This window comes from Equus asinus, chromosome 24 (genome assembly GCF_041296235.1).
Source record: "Equus asinus isolate D_3611 breed Donkey chromosome 24, EquAss-T2T_v2, whole genome shotgun sequence".
NCBI lineage: Eukaryota > Metazoa > Chordata > Mammalia > Perissodactyla > Equidae > Equus > Equus asinus.
The window spans coordinates 66,975,622-67,001,116 of record NC_091813.1 but is presented as its reverse complement, the minus strand read 5'-3'; the positions used below and the strand labels follow the sequence as shown (position 1 = coordinate 67,001,116).

General features: G+C 37.9%; 1 protein-coding gene across 31 annotated transcripts in view; it reads left to right on the top strand.

Moving 5' to 3' along the window:
• Positions 1 to 25,495, top strand: part of AHI1 (Abelson helper integration site 1) — a 180,734-nt gene that overhangs the window by 102,208 nt on the left and 53,031 nt on the right. For all 31 annotated transcript variants that reach the window (XR_011497651.1, XR_011497647.1, XR_011497646.1 and 28 more), the window contains one exon: positions 6,641 to 6,696. Coding sequence is in view for 22 of the 31 variants with exons in the window: in XM_070496191.1 (XP_070352292.1) it covers positions 6,641 to 6,696 (56 nt within the window). In the remaining 9 variants the exon portion in view is untranslated. The remainder of the gene's footprint in view (positions 1 to 6,640; positions 6,697 to 25,495) is intronic.

The window sequence follows — 25,495 nt, the reverse complement described above, 5'->3', positions numbered from 1 at the left end:
CGTTTTAATCTGTTCTGTTGGTCTGCTTGTCTACTCAAGTGTCATTACCGCATTGATTTAATTACAGAGGCTTTTTACAATATATAGTCATATGTTTATTTCTACTCATTGCTTCCCCACCTGAGATTTTTCTAGGTATTCTTGCATATTCTTCTATATGAATTTTAGAATCAACTTGTCTAGTGCTGGGGAAAAAACTTTTTTTGTTGGAATCACATTAAATTCATATATTATCTTGGAGAAAATTGGCATTTGTATGATGTTACGTTGTCTCAGAACAAGGGATGTCTTTCATTTGTTCAAGACTACTTTTATGTCTTTCAGAAGTATTTTAGCACTTTCTTCATACTGTTCTGCATATTTCTTGTATTTATTCAAGTATTTTATCTTTTATATTGCTTATGAATGAGGTATTCTTTTTCATTATATCTTCTAACTGGTTGAATGTATAAAGGATATTGATTTTCGTATATTAAATTTTATATTGTGCTAAATTTGTAATTAATTAATTCTGCTATTGGTTGTGTTAATTTTAGGATTGATTCTTTTGGACTTTCTAGATACAAAATTATATTATTTGAAAAAAGTTTTACTTCTTTTCCAGTTCTTAAGAAGGGCTTGTAATCTCAGTACCAACAACTTTATATTAAATTTGGCAGGAAAGATCCCTGCCTTCTAAAACTATGTTCTACTGGAATATAATAAATTTTATTTTATTTTGTCCTATCCGTAGATAATCAAAGTATAATTCTCTCTCTGCCTCATCTAAGATTCATGACAATTTCCAAAGCTCAGATAGGATGCATCATTGTAGCTGTGGCCTAAAGCAAATGACTCTACAAAGGTGTGGTGACAGGGAGGGTCGAGGGTCTGCTGCCCCAGCACAGTGCCGTGCCTACTGGGCAGCCCATCAACGTTTGGAGATAATACGTAAGATTGCTGGATGTATGTTCTGGCTTCAGAATTGGGCACAGATTCCTTCCTGTTTTTGCTTTTGCAGTAAATCTAATCATCTCTCTCTCTCTTTTTTTGGGGGGTGGGGGGGGTGAGGAGGATTGGCCCTGAGCCAACATCTGTTGACAGTCTTCCTCTTTTTGCTTGAACAAGATTGTCACTGACCTAACGTCTGTGCCCGTCTTCCTCCACTTTATTTGTGGGATGCTGCCACAGCACGGCTTGACGAGTGGTGCTAGGTCTGTCACTGACCTAACGTCTGTGCCCATCTTCCTCCACTTTATTTGTGGGACGCTGCCACAGCACGGCTTGACGAGTGGTGCTAGGTCTGTCGCTGACCTAACGTCTGTGCCCATCTTCCTCCACTTTATTTGTGGGACGCTGCCACAGCACGGCTTGACGAGTGGTGCTAGGTCTGTCGCTGACCTAACGTCTGTGCCAGTCTTCCTCCACTTTATTTGTGGGACGCTGCCACAGCACGGCTTGACGAGTGGTGCTAGGTCTGTCGCTGACCTAACGTCTGTGCCAGTCTTCCTCCACTTTATTTGTGGGACGCGGCCACAGCACGGCTTGACGAGTGGTGCTAGGTCTGTCACTGATCCAACCCTGTGAACCCCAGGCTGCCAGAGTGCAGTGCACAAATTTAACTGCTACGCCACTGGGCTGGCCCAGCCCCCAGATTTGATCATCTTTATTCTTTCTTTTCTTGAGCATGGTCCTGGGTTGAAGGTTGATAGAATTTAGGGAAACTAAAAAATATATAATTCTGCTCTTCAAATCAGTCAAGTACAAATGGGATAAATGTCACATTCTGATTTTCTACAAAATAAAATACATAAAGTGTCTCCTAAGAAGCATAAAATTTCTTCCATTATCTTCTCTAGAATGTGTTAATACGTGGAAAATTAGGAAAATTTTTAAGTAACGCATTTCAATTTTATAGTAAATTTAGAAACATTACCAAAGGAAGTAGTAAATTAACATTTTTGAAAACAGTCGCACAACATTAACTCACATTCTGATGATGAATGCATACACTTCACACCACACTGTAGCATATGAATCTGGTGGATATGGCATTGACTCCATGCGTTCTGTTAATATTTGAGTCGGCTCTTGAGGACCGTCTGTGTTTCAAGTGTCTGGACCAGGCGCTGTGGATACAGAGGAATAAAATCAGGTCCTGACCGCAGGGGCTAACCAAACGGGTAAAGCGGGCTGCGGCATTTGTGAGGGAGTGCGTGTGTGTCAGTTGTGATTCTGCTAGTCATTGGTGGTTTGACCTTGGACTGTTACCTGTCTTCTGATTAATTTCTGAAAGCCACTGTTTCCCTCCTTTAAAATGGGGTTGTATTTATTGTTTGTTAATTAACTATCTTAAAATTCTTAGTAATTTTGAGTTTTGTTCATTTTCTTTTACTTTAAGACGTCTTCTAATTCTCTCATGTTCGTCAGTGGCACTGCCAGTTCTAGAAGGTTGTTTGGTCAGCTCCTTACCAGAGCTGTTAGTTTTCTTTGCATGCTCATGGTTTGTAGTCCCTACTGTCCTGGTAGAGGTCTGAGCTCTAGCAAAACACAGGAACAGACCTGTCCAAATGTTAGCCCTTGGCCGAGCCACAGGAGTAAGCTTCTCCTGTAAGTCTCATCAGGTGCAAGTACAGCCATCTCCCAGGGATGGGGCCTGGAAGCAGATGCCTCCAGCTGTGTGGGTCCCTATGCATATTGGTGCCTTTTCAGTCCATTGTGGTCCACAGATCTGCCAGGCCCTTGGTGTCCTACAAACGTTGAACTGACAGAGCCAGTTACCCAGAGGGTTTATAGCTTCTGCTGGTGGAGAAGCCCCAGAGCACTCTGAAAAACCCATTTTCTGCCTACACCTTTGGAAGAGACCTGTTTTCCCCACACAGGTCCCTGCTCAGCACCAAGGAGGACAAAGCCCCCAAACCCCACCCCTTGCCTGACACACTGGCACTGAGATCCCAGTTTTTTCCTGAACTGCTCTCCAGGGTCTGCCATCCCTCGTGTCTTAGCCTTCGTAGGCCTCTAGAAAGGAACTAAAGTAAACGACATGATTTCACGTTGTAAAATCGTTAGACAAGGTGAAAAAGAAGATGCTCACCAACACGACTAAGTGGCAGGATTATCACACAGATAAAAATCATGAAGGTAGAAATAAAATGAGCTGCAAAATTAAACAAATAATGGAATAAAATTCCTCTGAGCAGAAGAATAAGACTCTGCAGATTAAAGAGCTTATCAAGTCCCAAGAAAAATTAACTATGACAAAGACACACTTAGACATACCTGCTGAAACTCCTGATGTTTTAGATAAAGAGAAATCTTGCAAGTCTGTTCAGAAGAGGAACAGGGTCTTTACATTGGAAGGAGTCAAATGCATGTTGGACTTTTCATCTAAAACTCTACAAGCTGGCTGATAGTGGAATAACATATCCAGACAACCAAGATAAAAGATTTCTTATCCAAAGATCATTATTCACACAAAGTATCCTGCACCTGTTGACAAAGGAAGACATAGTTGGGTATACAGGGATTTAGAGAATACTCTAACCAATGACAACTGAATTAAAAATATAAATCTCAAGACATAGGGTTAAACATTAGATTTTGTCTTTTAGGCAGAGGGGAAACATTAACTTTTTTCTTACAGTATTTTTTGTTCTATAGATTCATACTTAGCACTGCTACAAATTCGTACACATTTTCATCCATTTAAACTTCTCTATAAATTTATATACAAGAATAGAGAAGTAAAAGCCTTCTAAAAATTTAATCTTCTGTGGAGTAAGGAGCTCTTAGTAAGGGTGGTATCTTGGTTGGAGTATAGAAAAGGAGGAAGAAAGAGCAAAACGAGATGCAATAAAACAACAAGTTGGCAGACTTAAACACAGCCACATCAGTAGCGGCATTAAATGTAAATTGTCTAAGCGTTAAAAAGCAGAGATTGTCACCCTGGACAATCTAGTGGTAAATATTTATTGACAGATTGATTTTCTTGATTTTCTATTTGATAGGTTGATTTATTCTACAGATGTTGTATATTCTTAAGTTCATTTTGAGTTATTCTAATTTAAAAATATCCCACGACAAATTAGACATTTTAACTATATTCCTGCACGATTGACATATTTAGTGAACAAAAATTTAATTTAGAATAAATACAAACAATTGTATTTTCATTTTGTTTAATGTTTCCCAGAAAGTAAGTGTGTTAGCATTCCCCAGAGAAACAGAACCAATAGGATGTATAGAGAGAGAGAGAGAGATTTGTTTTAAGGAATTGGTCTGCATGACTGTGGAGGCTGGCAAGTCCAAAACCTGCAGGGTGGGCCAGCAGGCTGGGGGCCCAGGAAGGGCTGCAGTTGAAGTCTGGAAGCAGGCTGCTGGCCAAGTTCCCTCTTTCAGGGGAGGTCAGTCTTTTCCTTAAGACCCTCAGCTGGTTGGATGAAGCCCCTCACATTATGAGAGCAGTCTCCTTCACTCAGAGTCTACTGATTTAAGTGTTAATATCATATAGAAGAATACCTTCACAGAAACGTCTGCAATGTTTGGCCAGATATCTGGGTGCTGTGGCCTAGCCAAGTTGACACATGAAAATCATCACCAGAGCAGCTACTTATGAGCCCTCACTTAGCATTATACCTTAGTAAAAGTGAACATAAGATACACACACACAGTTTTTAGGTAAAATTTACTTAAAATAGGAAGCTATTTTGGGACATTTTTCCTCAAGCTTATTCCTTTCTGTGTGCTCTTCATTGAAAACTTGAACAAACATGTATGATTGGCTTTCCAAAGGATAGTATTTAAATAGACAATCTAACTTTAAAACTAAGATTATGTCTTTGGATAATCCACTTTTAAAACTTCTAGTTTTCAATGCATTTTTATTCTGAAATTGAAACTGTAAAACATGTAGTTTTTTTCTTTGTATAAGCTGAGATGTAGATTTTGGGGTTTTTTAGTTTTTTATTGTCATCATTTTGAAGTTACTTTCTAACTGGATAAGAATTTTAAAATCAGTAATCAGCCTAGGTCAGTTTTATAGCATTCTGATTATAATAGTGAGAACACACATGGGAAATGTTGCTAATTCCTGAACCCCGTGATAAGACCACTCATTTAAGGTCAGTGTGTGGTGCCAGACTGTTCTCAGTGGTTGCCGCTAGCGAGAGTAGAGGGAGTGTGGGGGCTGGGGGAGCGAGGATTTCACCATTGGTTCTCTATACTTCAGTATTATTAAAATCTTACAATAAAGAATCAGCATTATTTGAATATTTTCCAATACGTTTTACTTGGGGTTTTTAAAAATTTTTTTTATGCAAGGCCGGTGTTACTCTATGAATAAAAATGTACCTTTCCATCAAAATTACTTTAAAGACTTTGTTATTACACTTAAGACAGAACTGTTAATTTACTCTGTAGTATTTCTTCACAAAAGGACATCTGTGTTTTACTAGGCTCTTGAGGTCAGAAATCATAATATATCCTTTATGATATATCTTTTAGTACTGAGCGCCAAATAGCCACTCAATAAATCTTAGTTGATTGAATAAAGATAGTACAGTGCTTTATACTTCACTGGCTAACAGTAGATGTTGAGAGAATTTTCTCAGTAAGACAAAAACTATAGTTTTTTAAAATCATGTTTCATGTTACTTTATTTTGAATATACTCTTGCAAAGTGATAAAAACTGATTGTTTTATGTTGATCTCACTTAATCCCTTATCATACTTCAAGAAAAATGAGTTAAAAATGCCTATAGATGAGAGGGGCTAGTGTTTTGCTTCGACTAGGAATTTTGATAATTGCTATTAACAGTACTTTGCAGTTCTCACTGCTAACCAGCCCTGCATGTGACAACCTTTAGCATTATTTGAACAAACTGTTCTAATATCGTAACTCACTTGTTGGTTTGCTGATGGACAGAGATTGAAAAGTAAATGAGACCCACACCTGAGTACATTTTTAACTTGAGCTAGACTTTGAACCAGTGTCTTTACAGATGAGATCCAATGTGTTACATCCTTACAAGCTGTTTATTACAAAGAAATGCAGGAGAGGACGGTGGGAACAAAAAGATAAAGCCACACACAATAAAAGGATTTGTCTCAAGTTTAGCAGTCTATGTTATCATTTTAAAGGAGAGAATCGGGGGAACTTTTTTCTCCCGATGCTCCCTGGTGATTGAATAAGTAGTAGAGTATGTCAAAGTAGAAAGATGATCAAAGAGAAACTCAAATAGATTTATTTATTCTTCTTGAGAAAATAGGGAAAAGGTTCCCTTCATAGCCTTTGTGATATTTCTTTATGAAAACTTGACAACCTCAAGTCAGAAATAAAACTTTTGTGGAAGAAATGCAGCAGAGCAGAGATAATGGTATAATTTTCGAGCAGAGAGCAGAATATGGCCTCATCTTGGGCTATTGCTAAACACCACAGGAGTGGGAAAATTGGCAGAGCTCTCCGTGAGTCAGGTCTCTTAGTTAGCTAAACCCTCCAGCTGCTCCTGACCAAAACATTCCCGCTACACTTGAAAGGACCCTGCCATCCAAGTGAGGTTTTTTTCCTGTAAGCTGTAGGGGTCATGTCTTACTGGCAGACATGTTTTTAAAATAAAATGGATAAGTATAATAAGCAAATATTCACAGTGTTTTCTTTTCACAGGGATTTTCAGCATAGAAAGAAAGCCTTGTAACCATCACGTAGATACAGCACCAACGGTAAGGCGATCTCTTTCTGCTTTGTTAAAACTGATAAGAAGCTACAAAACGGTACTGGCTACAATGACACAAAATGCCATTGTAGAAGACTCTCATAACCTCCTTTTTCCCAAAAGTTATGTCTTTTCAAGAAAATTAACCTCATGTTTTCTAATGACGAAAACTTACTAATTTTTGTCAGGATATAGGAAAATACTGTATCATTTTTACTGATAGTTGTTTATGTTAATGTTATAAACAGAATGTTTTTTAATTTAAAAATACTTAGTATAGGGGTCCGCCCCATGGTGGAGTGGTTAAGTTTGATGCGCTCTGCTTCAGCAGCCCATGTTCGTGGGTTCAGATCCCAGGCACGAACCTACACACCACTCGTCAAGCCATGCCATGGTGGCAGCCCACATGCAAAATAGAGGAAGATTGGCACAGATGTTAGCTCAGAGTGAATCTTCCTCAACAACAACAAACCACTTAGTATAAAATATTGGTAAATAATGCAAGTCTGTATGCAAATTGATTTACACCCTTTTTAAGAGTGTTATTTTGTACACCAGCGTCTTTATTTAGAGCGAATGTTCTGTAGTAGTGAAAGAAGGCCATTATGCTTTACTTCTCTATGGATTACTGGGGCTTGATTATTACGGAAGTGAAATCTTAGCTTTTATTCCTCTCGTGTTACTACCAGACAATGAAAGGCATTTAACAATTACAGTATCTATTTATTATATTGAAAATAATTATAGAAGGTAATATAGAAGGAAGACAATTAAATTTCCCTTTTAATCTTTGAATATGATATTGTATGAAATATTCATCAGCTGCTAGTTCTCACTTGAAAGATTCATAAGGTGATGAAAGCTAGTGTGTATCTTATTCTTCACTCAGCATAACTTTGTTGTTTTCTATACAGTAAGTCTTTCAACTGCTCCATAAAATTCATCGTTTCCTGATGTCAGAAAGATTTGGTAATACTTTTATGAAGAAAATAAAGACAATATTAAATTATATTTGAATTTTATTGATAATATTTCCTTCACAAGAAAATTGACTCCATTTTCTGTTTTTAATAAATCCATATGATTAATTCAGCATGTTTGACAGCTTAATATGTGGGGCTCCAGAAAAGACTAGTGTTTGAAGAATAATATCATAAGTGTCATCATTAAAAAATACTTGGGGGGCCAGCCTGGTGGCATAGTGGTTAAGTTCACGCACTTTACTTCAGCAGCCCAGGGTTCACAGGTTTGGATCCCAGGCAATGACATAGCACTGCTTATCAAGCCATGGTATGGTGGCATCTCACATAAAATGGAGGAAGATTGGCATAGATGTTATCTCAGCAACAATCTTCCTCAAGCAAAAAGAGGAAGACAGATGTTAGCTCAGGGCAATCTTCCTCACACACACACAAGAAAGTACTTGGCTAGAATGTGTGTTATCCTTTAGTAAGTGTGCTGAAAGAGTAGCCATACCATATATGAAAAACCAACAGCAAATATCATTCTCAATGGAAAAAAATGAAAGCTGTCCCTCTAAGAACAGGAACCAGACGAGGATGCCCATTTTCACCACTCTTATTTAACATAGTATTGGAAGTCTTAGCAAGAGCAATCAGGCAAGAAAAAGAAATGAAAAGGATCCAAATTGGAAAGGAAGAAGTGAAACTGTCACTATTTGCAGATGACATGATTTTATATATAGAAAACCCTAAAGAATCCACTAAAAAACTCTTAGAAATAATGAGTACAGTCACATTGCTCGATGTAAAATCAACATACAAAAATCGCTTGCATTTCTATACACTAACAATGAAGTAGCAGAAAGAGAAATTAAGAATACAGTCCCATTTATAATAGCAACAAAAAGAATAAAATACCTAGGAATAAACTTAACCAAAGAGGTGAAAGATCTGTACACTGAAAACTTTAAAACATTGTTGAAAGAAATTGAAGATGTCAAGGGAATGGAAAGATGTTCTGTGCTCTTGGATTGGAATAATTAACATAGTTAAAATGTCGACCCTTCCTCAAGCAACATACAGATTCAATGCAATCCCTATCAAAGTTGCAACAACATTTTTCACAGACATAGAACAAAAAATCCTAAAATTTATATGGAACAACAAAAGACCCCAAATAGCTAAAGGAATCCTGAGAAAAAACAAAGCTGGAGGTATCACACTCCCTGATTTCAAAATATACTGCAAAGCTATAGTAACCAAAACACCATGGTACTGGCACAAAAACAGGCATACAGATCAATGGAACAGAACCGAGAAACCAGAAATAAACTCACACATATATGGACAACTAATTTTCACCAAGGGAGCCAGGAACATACAATGGAGAAAGGAGTCCCTTCAATAAATGGTGTTTGGGAAACTGGACAGTCACATGTAAAAGAATGAAAGTAGACCACTATCGTACACCATATACAAAAGTCAACTCAAAATGGATTAAAGACTTGAATGTAAGACTTGAAACCATGAAACTTCTAGAAGAAAACATAGGCAGTACGCTCTTTGACATCAGTCTTAGCAGCATATTTTCAAGTACCATGTCTGACCAGGCCACGGAAACAAAAGAAAAAATGAACAAATGGGACTACATCAAACTAAAAAGCTTCTGCACAGCAAAGGAAACCATCAACAAAACGAAAACACAACCTAACAGTGGGGAGAAGATATTTGCAAACCATGTATCAGATAGGGGGTTAATAATCCAAAATCTACAAAGAACTCATATATCTCAACAACACAAAAGCTAACAACCCACTTAAAAACTGGGCAAAAAGATCTGAACAGAGATTTCTCCAAAGAAGATATGCAGATAGCCAATAGGCACATGAAAAGACGTTCAACATCATTAACTATTAGGGAAATGGAAATCAAAACTACAATGAGATATCACCTCACTCCCATCAGAATGGCTATAATTAACAAGACAGTAAAGAACAGGGGGAGGACGTGGAGAGAGGGGAACTCTCTTACACTGCTCAGTGGGAATGCAAACTGGTGCAGCCACTATGGAAAACAGTATGGAGTTTCCTAAAAAAATTAGGAATAGGGGCCGGCCTGGTGCCGCAGCGGTTAAGTTTGCATGTTCTGCTTCTCGGCAGCCTGCAGTTCACCGATTCGGATCCCATGTGTGGACATGGCACCGCTTGGCAAGCCATGCTGTGGTAGGTGTCTCACATATAAAATAGAAGAAGATGGGCATGGATGTTGGCTCAGGGCCAGGCTTCCTCAGCAGAAAGAGGAGGATTGGCAGTAGTTAGGTAAGGTCTAATCTTCCTCAAAAAAAAAAAAAATTAAGAACAGAACTACCATATGATCCAGCTATTCCACTGCTGGGTATTTATCCAAAGAACATGAAAACACAAATGCATAAAGATACATGCACCCTTATGTTCATTGCAGCACTGTTCACAATAGCCAAGACTTGGAAGCATCCTAGGTGCCCGTCAAGGGACAAGTGGATAAAGAAGATGTGGTATATATACACAATAGAATACTACTCGGCCATAAGAAATGATGAAATCCGGCCATTTGTGACAACGTGGATGGACCTTGAGGGTATTATGCTAAGTGAAATAAGTCAGAGGGAGAAAGGCAAATAGCATATGATCTCATGCATAAGGAGAAGATAAAAACAACAAACACACACATAGTAACAGAGATTGGATTGGTGGTTACCAGAGGGGAAGTGGGGAAGGGGAGGGCCAAAGGGGTGATTGGGCACATGTGTGGTGATGGATGGTAATTAATCTTTGGGTGGTGAACATGATGTAATCTACACAGAATTCGAAATATATCATGATGTACACCTGAAATTTATATAATGTTATAAACCAATGGTACCTCAATAAAAAAAATTTCATCTTATAAAGAAAAAAATGGAGTATCATAACATTATGTAAATTTTATTATTTACTATTAAAGAACTGAAGATTAGCAATTGCAGGAAAAAAATAATTTTTAATGTATTTGAGTAATACACTCATTGGCCTATTTTACATACTTTTGAATTTTATTCTTATAGGCTTTCCTGCCACACCTGTGTTTATGTTTCTGGGTTTTTTGTACATTCTGGAACTCAGAAAAGTGCAACCTGGCAGTTTTTTTGTTTTACCCTGTAGGCTGATTGTAGATTCTCGTGTTAATTAAATGATGAAATGGTAGAACCGAATCCTTATGAAATCATGAGAAATAATGGTATTAAGGTTTACAGTAATGCCCTAATTATCTCAAAATGATTCTAGTGAATTAGAAACAAACTGTGATACATGATAGTTTAGGTGGTGTTTGTCTTTTGATTGTTTTTCCAGTTGGATTATTAAATGGTAGTTCCTAATATATTAATCACATCTCTACTCTGTGAGGCAGTGAGTTTTAATATAGTAGGTTTGTCCAGGAACCCCCCCAAACACTGTTAGTTCCCCAGGTTTGGACTTGAGCTGAGCTTCCTTTTGGATGTGTTTTTCTGCACTCTCCTTCTGTCTCTCTCCTGCAAACTAAGCAGAGCTTCCTACCCCTGTCCCCCAGCCTGCTGGCAGGTAATCTTGACCCTTTCTCCGTAACCTCCGAAGGGAATCACTAGTCTGTTCATTACCCGATGTCTGCTGTCCCCCTGCAGGGCAGGTACAGTCTGGTTTACACAGAAATATAGTTTTACCGGATTTCCATCCTTTGTACCTATGTGCCCTTATTTTCCTTAAAGGGTTTAAGAGAAGAAAATATTTAGAGAGAAAAGAAACAGGAAAAAGTCTGTCTGAAAATTTAACAAAATGGGATGTTTGTAAGTTCAAACTTTGTATGATACTGGCCCCAAAAGGAGAGAGATTCCTGGGGTCTGACCAGACCAGAAAGGGATTGGGCTAGGATTTCAGAATGACTGAGGCTGGGACCCTGAATGACTTCTTGACCCCGTACCTGACCTCCAGTATCCAGCTTCCCTGTCTGCACCCGCTTCCCTCCTGCTCCACATCCCGCCACGAAGGGCTTGGGTCTAGGAAAGTGCCACGTGCCGCCTGCAGCTCCTCAGCACTGAGGGGAAGGAGGCTTTCCTGGGTGTCTGTAACGGGAAAGATGTGTTTCTGGCCTTCCTAGTTGGAGTGAACCGTTCAGTAAATGTGTGGTTGCGCAGGATAGTTCCGTCCTCAAGCACGGAGATGGGATGCAGTGTTCTTTGAGTCAATATAGGTTCGCCTGAGAACAAAACCTCTTCTGCCCCTTGCTTCTGTGTTCTTTCTCACTCTTTAATTTACTTGTTTCCTTTTTTATTTCCATTATTACATGAATTTTAACTTTATGTTTGTAATTTAATTCTTTCTGACATAAATAATACCGTGTCTGTTTTTGAGGTGCCTTTGAAGGAAAGTAAGACAGAATACCCCCACGTGGCATGATGCCCTCTGTCAATGAATCAAACCTTTCTTCGTAACTGACTATAATTTATCATTACTGCTCTTTTTTTTTTTTTTTGCATTCCGAGCTCTTAATTTTGTTCATTCCTGAAAGTTATTTTTTTCAAGAAATATAAATTGAGAGGTTTATTATCTGAGTCTGCATATTTTAAAATCTCTCTCAGTTGTCTGCATAGACAGCTTGCCAGAGTTTTTAGGTATTCAGACATATCTTTTTCCCATCAAAACGTTGTGGAAATTGATTATCTTTTGCCTTCTGGCATTAGAGACGTTGGACATCAGCCTGATGGTTATTCTTTGTGTAGGCAATCTGTTTTGCCTGCTTGTGTATTACAGATTTTGTTTTCTTTATACGTAATGTCCTAGTTCAGATTTGATGGTTAAATGTGGGGCTTTCTTTTCACTATTTTTGTCTTGAATGGTATTCACTCAGACGCTTTACTGTCGTAGGAAAAGCAAGTAAGTCATTAGACAACCAGAATATCAGATTGTATGAAAATAATTAGATCTTGCCACTTTAAGAACTAGTTGCTGCACCTGCTTCTAGCCTATGGCAAGTTGAGGATAATATCAGACTCAGATTAATCAGAGGTCATTGTCTGAACCCTGAAAGGCAGGTATAAAAGTTAGTTAATAGTTAAGTCAGCACAGGCTTGAGTCTGTATTTACTTTAAATGATGGACTTATTTGCAAATCAAAGACAAAGAGCAACTAGCATAAGGAAGTCTTCCCCCCACATGTTTGGTCTTTTCTTATTTGAGATTATTACTTGCAGAACATAGTTAAAACAAAAATACCTGTCCTTTAATGTACTTTCCTGTACACAGCAGTTCCCATAGCTTTTCATATTTCCTGGTGGAATTAGAACATGGTAAGCCATGCTGAATATATAAAGAATTTTTAGCAATTTGAGGAGAATTATTTTTTAATCCGTTCCAGTGAAAACTGATAGAAAATAACATGGATATGGCCTGTTGTAATCCATTGCTGATTTTCGTAAAGCTCCTGCATTCCAAACCTATAACACTAATATTATTTCTTTCTTTTTTATTTTATTCAGTGATTCCCCCCACATTAATGAGAACAAATTTTCTTTTAACAAATGGATTTTTTGGCAGTTTATAAAGTTACAGGTTGTACTTTCACAGGAGTCTACACTTCTACCACAACAAATTGAGATAAAATCCAGGCTATCTCGTGAGGATTATCCCAGTCATGGAACACTTTTGCCATGCATGTCTAAATATTGCATTAATTATTAGGAATATAAATGTCCTAGCTTGATTGGAAATTTAAATGTGGACTCATTGTTTTTTGTCATAATAAGACCAGTGAGCGTGCTATTAATTCATTCATTCTGCATTCAGTCACACTCCTGGGTTTTCTAAGAGCTTGACTGATAAATTTTTGTCACATAATTTTTCATCAGTAGTAAACTTTAATCTGTTTGAGTATTTTATTATTTTGAAAATGTATCTGAGATGTTTGTGATGTTGCTTGCCCTTAGCACTAATCTTATTCATAAATGACTGATCTGAACCATACAAATTAAATTTTATTCTGAGACTCTTGGGTCATATGATACCTGTACTACTTCTGCAACATTTGAGTAGTTTATGTTGTTAGATTGTCATCAATGTTTTCTCCACTCTGTAGGTTCACAAGAGTGTTACAAATTGCATTGTTACACATTAGTATAATGTACTGTATACATATATTTATGTAAAATATCACAGTTTAACATAATATTTGAGGCAGCTTTTTTGTGAATAAATGCATGAGTTCAGCTGAAATATCTTTGATCCAAAGGAAGCAGTTTATTTTCTCCAATCTATAGAATTTTCCAGGAATTCATAGTATGTAAACTGGGATGAATGTGCCCCTATAAAACTCATAAAATAGAAGCTATGGCCAATCTCTTCCTGTAGGTAATTGCAGGGTGGAGAGGGAACTGATGAACTATAAGCTTTTATAACTTAAGTCATAAAAGAATCTGTTTTCACTTATCAATAAAGTAGCAATTCAAAGCAATTCTATGGAAATTCAAATATAAATGCAAAATAGTTCTCCTTTAAGACCACTTGTGAGTTGTCCCTAATATAACATATTTCTTAAGTATCTGTACATTAGTTTTTTTCTCCAGCTATTGTAAATTAAGAAGCTTATGTTGATTTTTCCAATTAGCATACTCTGTTGACATTCTTTCCCCTAATTCTCCTTTGACTTTGCTAAATTTTTCTACCTGACAAACTTTTAAAGTTCTGAAAACGTCACATTACTGGAGGACAATAACATAACAGTGGCATAATCTGAATTTGTTTTCTAAGTTATCAGCAAGCATTAGGTATACAGTGTGCATAGGATGGTACAGACCAAGCACTGAGTAGGTATGAGAAAAGTAGAAATACAAAGTATAAAACGTGCTTTGTGTCTTTGAGTAGCTCTTGGTCTCGTTAGAAAAGTGAGCTGTAGACAGTTAAATCCCAATATGTGAAAATGGTAGAAGTTCAGAACACGATGGAGCAAATGTCATGTCACCAAGGCAGCTTGTGCTCAGTACAGGAATATGACATAGACCTTGAATGCTATAGAAATTCTCAGGACTGGAGTGGTTTGGGAAGGCTGTTTAGAGTAGAAAGGTACTAAACTGGATCATAAAGGAAGGATAAGATTTAAAAAGAAATAGAATGTTCTGGGCTAGAGCAACAGTATGTCTAGAGATCATAGGAGAAGGAAAGTACACAGTTTATGGATGGACATTGTGACTATAGATAGACAGTGTGACTGAAGGGGAGAATATTTAAAAACATGAGATAGAAGATTAGAAAGGGTGATTTTGGCATGATTTATGAAGATCCTTGGATGTTAGGTAAAGAATTAGACTTTATCAGTATAAGCACTACTGAGGCATTTGAGCATGAGAATAATTTGATCAAGGGGTAGTGTTTTTAAAAAGATTAAAAGAAAAGCAGTTCACGAAATTGCAGGTGAGTGGAGATAGGAAGAAGGTAAGTGAGCTGTGGAGCTACTGCAATCCATGTTTGAGGTGATAAGGGTCTGAATAAGAAGGGGCAGTGGAAATGGAAATAGAGGGTGCACGAAAGATTTGGAGATTGGAACTGATGATGGGGACTCAAAAGAAAAGTGGTAAAAAAATGATTCCAAGACTGCAGACATAGGTCACTGAGAGAGGGACGACTCCATTAACAGATTCTTTAACGGGAATGAAGGGATGATTTTTAGAGCATAATGGATTCAATTTTAGATGTGTTAAATTTCAGGTAACCAGATGTCATGAACAAGTAAAAACATTCAGCAGGGAGCTGAGAATATAGCCTTAGATCTCAGAAAAAAGGAGAGTTTGAAGAGGTAAATTTGTTGTGCTTGATAGAGACACCCTCCAGCTAGAGAGTCCAGAAGGGACAGGTCCAGCAGTCAGAGCCTCAAGCCTGGATTGTGGGAAGTCAGATATGTATCGTCATGGGCGGGGAGCAAGCAGATTCTTCACAACAGGTATCCAAAGGCCCGTCCAGGAGGGAGGCAGATAGCTGGTATTTAGGAAAAGCTGAGTCAGCAACCAGGCTCCTCCTCACCTCCCAAATCCATTCTCCACAGAGCTGTTTATCCAGAGCGTACGTCCCATCATGCATTAACGATCCAGCAGTGTACCCGTCTCCTGTCAGCTGAAAAGTGAGCTGAAGCCCTTCTGCTGCCTTTCTAATCTTGTTTCCAGCTTTTCCCCAATACTCCCTCTGGCCTCTGAGCTACTTGCGGTTCCCTAATCGTGTCTGGGCCTCTCACCCTGAGAAGCACTATTGGAAGAGGGGACAAGAGCACTGAGTCCAGAACCAAATTACCTGCTCTCATGTCCAGGTTGGGCCACTTTCCCTCTGTAAGACTTCAAGCAGGTTTCTTTACCCTTTGTGCTTTGGTTTCCTCGTCTATAATTATGTAGGATGATAATTCCTGCCTCAAGGATTGTTGTGGGGAATAGACGAGTCAAGATATGCTGTACCCCACTCGGCATGTTTATATATACCAGATATTGAATATTATTTAATCACGAAAGATGGCCAGACATTAAGGACAAGAACATATACCAAGCCTGAGAGGTAAAACTAGGTCCAGAATCAAAGGGGGAAGCCGAGGGTCCCAGCTAGGTCAGGGCCCTCAGGGAAGCTGGTGAAGGCTGCTGCAGCGGCCTGCCTGTGTCTTGACCAACCTTTTTTCCTTTTCTCCTTTCATTTTTTAAAGTTTGTTTTATTATGTATGTATTTATTTACTGTATATTGTAACTCTCCCCTGGAGTCGATGCAGAAGTCCGGTTACACAGGACACCAGGCATAGCTGGGGCTACCTTGGGCGCCCCTGACTGTGTGTGATCAGTCACCTGGGTCGTACATCAGGACAGCCAGAGTGATCTTTTTAAGATGTAAGTCAGAATGGGTTATCCTCCTGCTTAACACTCTTCGATAACTTTTCCTTACGTTTAGAATAAGACCCTCACCCTTTCCTGGGGCCTGTAGAGCCTCGCATGGTCTGGTCTCTTCCTGCCTCTTCTGGGTCACCTGGTGAGACTCCCCTCTTGGAGTTTCTTGAACACAGCCAAGCTTTCTCTCACTCACTCGGATGCCTTTGACAGTTGGTCTCTCTGCCAGGAATATACACACCCTTTTGCATAACAGGCTTTTTCTTTAGATCCCAATAAATGTCAACTTTTCAAAGGATCTTCCTTCACCACTCTATCTGAGGTGTAGATACTCTCCACTTAGTCTTTATTGTTGCACCTTGTTTTCTCCTTGTTAATGCTTATCCCAATTTGTAAATTTTTATTTAGTTTTCTTGTTTCTCATCTGTCTTCCTCAGTAGGATGTAGGTTCCATTAAAGCAAGGACCCTGTCTGTCTTGTTGGCCACTGCTTATGAACTATCAGTAGATAACTGCCTAAATGAGTATATGCTGAAACTATAGGGACAAATAAGAGCAAAGAGCCAGGCTGGACATAAGGGATCTTCATATTCAAAAGGGTGGAAGAAGAGCCCTCACAGGAGACAGGTAAAGAAGGAGGAGACGTAGGAGACCAGGACAGTGTAGCATCTCAGCAGCCGGGGAGTGTGGCCCTGGAGGGAGTGTGTGTGCTGTCCTAGCTACGCCCTGCCCGGAGCACTGGCTGTCATTCTGAGTAAGCACAGTCTGTGTTTGTGTGATACACGTTAGCCTGTGTGCAGTTAATAAAGAGATGAATGGTGTCAGTGTGAATGCAGAAGGATTTTTTCTGCACGTTCTAAGTGTTGAAGCAATCAGAGCCAGCTTCCTCACAATGAAGCAGAAAGACTAAGGAATCTTAGAAAAACTTCAGTAACTGCAAGTACAAATGAAGACACTGCAAAGATGTTTCCCCTAATTTAAAAAAATTGGTTTGCTTGATTGATGAAGACTAAAATGTGGATTGGATTTTTAGATAGATAAACTGATCTCTATTGAAAGTAAATTCTTTCAGGCACCTGCATTTCAAAGAAGATCTCCTGGATGCTAGGGTGTGTGGCTGCAGAGGATGGGGACTGACTGACAGTCATGCTGGCCACAAATGCCAGGAGAGAAAGAACACCATGTTAGTGCTTTGATTAGGATTGTCGTTGTTTCTGTCAGCACCCTAGTACAAACTTCCCTGGATTTTAAGTAGTCTGCAACAACTGCGTTTTTTCCATAAGCCCCAGTATATTTAGTTGACAGTTGTACAGAATGCAAGGCCTTATTGCAGAAGAGCCTATAAAAAATTATTAAATGTTGTCTCTCGTAGTAAAATGTATACTGCATCAAGAGGGACTTTGCATGTTCTTGTTTAGCACTACAATTTGAGCACTCTGCAGTGCGTTGCACGTAATGTTACGAGCTATTATTGTATAACTGATATTCATACTGATCCTGAATCTCCAAGAATGTTAATCATAATTCTATCAAGTTATTATTTACCTTATTGATGCTTTGTTGCGAACATTGATACACATGTATTGAATGCTTACTATGTTACCAGTGTCTCTACATCTAATTTCTTTTCATCTGCATAATTCTCAGGTAGGTATCGTTATTCCCGTTTACTAAATTATGAAACTGAGGCACTGAAAAGTGTAGAAATTTGCCTAGGATCACACAGATAGTAGATATAGAGCCTGGAGATTCTTTTTTTTTTTTTTTTTTTTTAATTAATGTTACCTAAGAGCCTCTGGACTTCTTGATATTTGCATCAAGACTTTTCCAAACACAACATTATCTGCTAGTAATGAGGTATTGTGATAAGAGTGTTGAGACATTTCTTTTCTTTTTTTTTTTTTGGAGGAAGATCAGCCCTGAGCTAACATCTGCCAATCCTCCTCTTTTTGCTGAGGAAGACTGGCCCTGAGCTCACATCCGTGCCCATCTTCCTCTACTTTATATGTGGGATGCCTGCCACAGCATGGCTTACCAAGCGGTGCCATGTCCACACCCGGGATCCAAACCAGCGAACCCCAGGCTGCCAAAGCGGAACATGCGCACTTAACCGCTGTGCCACCGGGCCGGCCCCAAGACATTTCTAATCTCTACACATTCCAAGTCATTTAGCTTCAACATATGAGATATCTCACCAGTTACTAAAGAAAGAGTCCCCTTACTTATGGATACATTTTTTCCTGGAAAGCAAAAACTGGATCTACCTTATAAACAGTGTTTTCATTAATTACTTAAGTTTTGTACTTTACTACAAATGATTAGTATCTTACCTCTTCTCTGCTTCTAGACTGCCATAGAACAGATCAGTTTCCTTTTCTATAAATGCAGCTCCTAAGATGTTTGAGAGCATCTATTTTTATCTTGATCTTTTTTTTAGGCTAAATATATCTGTTTTCTTCTAGTTATCTTAATCTATATTGATTCCATTCTAATTTGTTCACATTCTTTGGAAAAGTGGCATCCAGAACTGGACTTAATATTCTAATTATGACATGAAAAGTGTAGTGGTATTATTGATTTCTGTAATCTGGATACTGTGTTTGATATTGAATTATGACCTACCATAATTCCTTCCTGTCCTAAAGATGTACTGTCAAGACCTATTTCCCATTAGTTACATGTTTGGGCCTCAGTACCCCACCTCTAGAATGGAAATGATAAGAGAACCTCCTTCATTGGTGTTGCTCTGTTGTTTCATGTACTGAGCACAGTGTCCAGCGCACAGTAACCTCCCAGCTCTCAGCTGTCACTGTTTGACCCTGAGTCCAAAGCTCTCCGTTTCTCCTTGGTGAATTTTATCAGTTTCCTTTTGACTCACTAGCCAGTCTCAAAATTCTTTTGAATCCTGATTTTTTCCAGCTATGGTAATAGCTCTCTCCCAAACTCTAACAAACTTTGTGCCCCTTGTTAATTGTCTTTGTTCAAAACATTAGAAAAATATTGAACAGTAAACAAAATCAAAATGGGAACAATTTGTTTACCTGTGGGCAATTTTAAGTTTTGATTTTATAAGTCATTTTGTTTGGGGAATATTATTATTTAAAAGCAATTTCAGTGTTACTTTGCATTGTGCTTTAGTAAAGCGTTCACTTGCACGTCTTTTAAAATAAGATTTGGGGGGCTGGCCCCGTGGCCGAGTGGTTAAGTTCACACGCTCCGCTGCAGGCGGCCCAGTGTTTCATCGGTTCGAATCCTGGGGGCGGACATGGCACTGCTCATCAGACCACGCTGAGGCAGCGTCCCACATGCCACAACTAGAAGGACCCACAACTAAGAATATACAACTATGTACTGGGAGGCTTTGGGGAGAAAAAGGAAAAAATAAAATCTTTAAAATAAGATTTGGTGATTACTTGAAATTTTCCTTCCAAAGAATATAAAATTTGATCCCTTTAAGGAAGCATTAATATAACCCACGGCAGAAATCAAGACTCGAAGTGATCATGCCATAAGACAAAGGAAACAATTATTTAGAAAAGAAAAAATTTAATTCTCATTATTTTACGGGATAGTATTTTCCATTTTGGGAGAAATTTAATAAAAAGTTATCAGACTAGAGATCTGTTTTTCCTGCCTGGATGGTCGTTTACCATCTGCCACTAGTAATGTCCCATAAGTTCTTTTTTTGCCTTGATAAACATATACAAGTTCGCCACCTTTCTTGTTCCTCTGCTGCTCTTTATCCTGCATCTCAGTGTCCCCAGAGGTCGGTCCTTGGCAGAGATAGCAGCACAGCAGTCAGTAACGCAGACACCTCTTGGTATAACCACATAATTCAGTCACAGATTAGTTTGCTGCATGAAGATTAAGTGAGATAAATCCCTAGAGGAAATGGAGCTTCTTGTTCTGTGTTTCTAATGAAACTTTGTAAAGTTTTCTTGTCACCGTCTCTCTGCCTGGTAATATCATTGGCAACACGCACAGACTTCTCTGAGGGCACTTTTTGGATGCAGTGCTTATTTTGCCAAACCTAGAAATGAATTTTTGTTTTCAGAAATGGAACTGGAGTTAGTAGATCCTTATTTGGTTAGGAAAATACTGTCATGTTTATAGTTATGGGTGTTCTACAAAAATATTTTACTAGAAAACACCATTCATCTATGATAACTCAAAGAAGTTTAAGAATTGTATGGTAATATAGTCATGCACCACAAAATAATGTTTCAGTCAACGATGGACCACTTATAGGACAGTGCTCCCATAAGCTTGGTACCATACAGCCTAGGTGTGCAGTAGGCTACACCATCGAGATCTGTGTAAGTGCACTCTATGATGTTCGAACAACGACAAAATCACCTAACAACACATTTCTCAGAACACATTCCCGTCATTAAGCAACGCATGACCTAACGTTTATTGGGCACTTACTGTGTATAGGCACTATGCAAAATGTTTTATGTAGGTTATCTCACTTGAATGTCATAATAATTCCATAAAAGTATTATTAGTATCATTATTTGCCATTAGGGAAACTGAAACACAAAAGGTCTTTAAGAATCTTCTAGAAACACTTAAACTGAATGTGTTACTGTGTTATGGTAGATGAGCCAAAAATATTAACTCCTTAAAAGCCCAATCAGTTTATGTGACTAAACTGTTAAACTCCATTCAATGGTACAAGGCAGATTCTGTGGAAATCAGGAGCAGTTCAAGTAATGTAAACAGCAATTAACACTTAGGAAAACAATTCGTAGTCTTAGAAGCCCTGCTACATAGTGTGTATTATCTCATCTGATTTTGTGTCATGACTGTCACTTGTGATGGGATTTGGCAGGGGGTGGTAATGAGAGGGTGTAGACAACTGAGCACAACTGGAAAGGTTGACCAGAGTGACATCTAAACAGGGTCATGAAGGCCTTGATTTGAGGAGGGGACACAGCCAAATACAGATTCCTCCCTCTTAATAAATCTACCATGGAAGTTATCTAAGAAAGCCAATTTCAAAAATTTTTCTTGGGAAACATCCCATCCACCTACCAAGAAGTTTTAATCAGATAGGGTTTGAGATTAGTGGATAGAGCCTCAGTAGATTTCCTGGGATAGTGACCCTTCAATTCTGGTAGCTCTGGGGTGGGGTAAAGACACATCAGTAGCAGAGGGCAATCTGGATGTGAGAAGGGGATCTTGGGGTTTGGTGGGAAGAAAGGGGCCCAGAAGCTGTGGTTTTCTAGTGCGCTGGCAGAGTCACCTGTGACCTTGAGAAAGGAAATTACGAACACCTGCTACACTTCAAACTACCCTACCCACATGCCACAGACAGCTGTGTGAAGAGAAGGAGTGAAGGAATGAGAAGGTAGTTGTGAGTATCACCCAAGAATGAGGTGGTTGGGCTTTGTCCCTTCTTCCTTGAGACCTACTTGTAAAGTTCCTTGTATACACTTAAGTTTCAGCTGATACCTAAGTATGAATGACGACTCACTTGATGTTTCTAATCTTAATTATTCTTTCCTTTCTCCATTCTACTAGAAAAGCCTTTGTAATAAGTACTTAGGCTGTCAGCTGTTTGGTAACCCAAAGAACCTAAAAATGAGTACAGCTCAGCAAAACTCCTCTCTTCCCTGGGACTTTCATTGGGCCTTTCCAGTTTAATTCTCTGTCACTGGTACTACCAGCTGCTTAGTTCTTACCAACAAAACCTTAGTGATATATTAAGCTCCTCTTTCTCTCTTATGTCTCACATGTGGTGCTTTCCCCTTCCTTTGGGTTTCTAAAGTGTAACCTCTCTTGTCCATTTCCATAGCCAGAATCAAGGCTGTCTTCACTGACATGGAGAGCTCTGGTCTTCATCTCTGTATTTTTGCTTGTATCTGTTGCTTTATTCAGCATGACCACCTTCACCTCCCGTAACCATAATTTCTATAATGTTCTTTTTTATAACAGCTTTATTTGGATATAATTCACATAGCATAAAATTTGCCTTTTAAAGTGTATGATTCAGTGGGTTTTTGTATATTGCCAGAGTTTTCAACCGTCACTATTCTCTAATTTTAAGATATATCACCCTCCCAAAAAATCCCACATTGGTCAGTAATCACCCCACCTCCATTGCCTTCTCTCCCTAGACCCTGGCGAATACTAAGCTACTTTCTATGTCTATGGATTTGCCTCTTCTGGACATTTTTTATAAATGCAGTCATGCCATATCTGTATCTGGTTTCTTTCACGTAGCATAATGTTTTCAGAGTTCGTCCATGTTGTAGCATACATCAGAATTTCATTCCTTTTTATGGCTGAATAATATTCTATTATGTGAATATACCACATTTTATTTATCCATTAATTCATTGAGGAGCATCTGGGTCACTTCCATTTTTAGCTATTATGAACATGCTATGTGAACATTTACATACAGGTTTTTGTGTGTACGTATGACTTCAATTCTCTTGGATATATATTTGGTAGTAGAATTGCTATGTCATATGGTAACTCTGTGTTCAACATTTTGAGGAACTGCCAAAATGTTCTCCAAAGTGACTGAACCATTTTACAATCCCACCAGCCATGTGTGAGGGTTTCAGTTTCTCCACATCCTCACCAACGCTTCTTATTGTTATTTCTATTATAGCGGTCCTGGTGGGTGGGAAGTGGTATCTTGTGATTTTGATTTGCATTTCCTTAATGACTAATGATGTGAGCATCTTTTGAAGTGCTATTTGTATATCTGCTTTGGAGAATCTATTCAAATCATTTGCCCATTTTCTGATTAGGCTAATTATAATTATATTTTACTATATAATTATATGTTAGATATATTTTTTAATGAATACATGTATTACATATGTGTATGTATATATTGGATTCAGAGCTTATTATACCAAATGTGGAAATAAATTTTTGTTTTTAGAAATGGAGTTGAACTTAGCAGATCTATATTTAATTTGGAAAATAGGATCACATTTATAGCTGTGGATGTGCTACAGAAGTATTTTATTACAAAATACCACCCTCTGTGATAACTCAAAGAACTTATGGAGTTGAATAATAAATAGACCTACCACTTTCTAAGTACTTGCCATATGCCAGGCATATAGTATATATATGTATTTTTATGTAAAAATCAAATGTATAATTATGTAAATTACATATAAATATGATATAAATATATTTATATTATTTATATCTAATTGAGTTTTCTCTTTTATTATTTACATACTCGGAATGCAAGTGTCTCATCTGATATATGATTTGCAGATATTTTCTCTCTTTTTGTGAGCAGCCTTTTCTCTTTCTTGATTGTGTCATTTGAAGCACAGATTTTTAATTTTTATAAAGTCAAATTTATCTACTTTTTTCTTTTGTCGCTTGTACTTTTGATGTCATATCTAAGAAACCGTTGTCTGATGCAAGGTCACGAACATTGACTCTCATGTTTTCTTATGAGAGTTTTATATATATATCTCTTACTTTTGGGTCTGTAACCCATTTTGAGTTAATCGTTGTATATCATGTGAGTTAGGGATGCAACTTTATTTTTTTGCCTTTGGCTATCCAGTTTTCCCAGTACTATTTGTTGAAAAGACTATTCTTTCCCCATTTAATGGTCTTGGCACCCTTGTCAAAAATCAAATGACCATGAATGTAAGGGTTTATATCTGGACTCTCAGTTCTGTTGCATTGATCCATATGCCTATCTTCATGTCGGTAATCTACTGTTTTAATTACTGTAGCTTTGTAGTAAGTTTTAAAATCAAGTTGTGTCCTCCAACTTTGTTCTTTTTCCAGATTGTTTTGGTTATTCTAGGTCCCTTGCATTTCCATATGAATCTTATGGTTACCTTCTCAATTTCTGCAAAATTTTTGATGAGGATTGTGTTGAATCTGTAGATCAAAATTGAGGAGTATTTTCATCCTAGTAATGTTAAGTCTTCCAACCTGAACAAACGGGTCTTTCAGTTGATCTAGGTCTTTAATTTCTTTTAATAACATGTTGTGATTTTCAATACATAAGTCTTAGACTTTTAAGTATTTTATTCTTTTTCATGCTATTGCAAATGGAATTGTTTTTATATTCACATTGTTCATTCCTCATGTGTAGAAATATACTTGATTTTTTATATTGACCTTATGTTGTGTACCCTTGCTGAATTTACTAGTTCTAAAAGATGTTTTGAGTTTTTTTTGTAGATTTCTTGAGATTGTCCATATACAAGCCCATGTCATCTCCTAATAGAGATAGTATACTTTTTCCTTTCCATCTGGATGCCTTTTTTTTTTCTTGCCTAATTTTCCTGGCTAGAATCGCCAGGACAATGTTTAAGTGACAAGAGTGCATGTTTTTGTCTTGTCTTGTTCCTAATCTTAGAGGGGAAACTCAGTCTTTGACCATTCATTATGTTGTCAGTTGTGCCCTTTTGTACATAGCCTTTCTCAAGTTGAGGAACTTCCCTTGTTTTCTTACTTTGTTGAGGGTTTTTATCAGGAAAGGATGTTGGATTTTGTTAAATACTTTTTCTGTATGTGTGGAAATAATTATATGGATTTTGTCCTTACTGCTATTAACATGGTCTGTTATATTGACTGATTTTCATATGTTAACCCAACCTATCATTTCTGGGATAAATCCCACTTGCATGGTGTATAATTCCTTTTAAATGTTATAGATTCTGTTTGCTACTATTTTGTTGATGCTTTTACATCAATGTTTATAAGAGATCTTGGTCTGTAGTTTTCTTTTCTTGTCTAGTTTTGGAAGCACAATAATACACCATACAAGTTGGAAAGTGTTCATTTCTTTTATTTTTTGGAAGAGTTTGTAAAAGACTAGTGTTATTTCTTACTTAAACATTTAGTACAATTCACCAATGATGCATCTGTGCCTGGGCTTTCCTTTGTGGGGAGTTTTTTGATTGCCAGTTTAATCTCTTTACTCTTACAAGTCTATTCAGGTTTT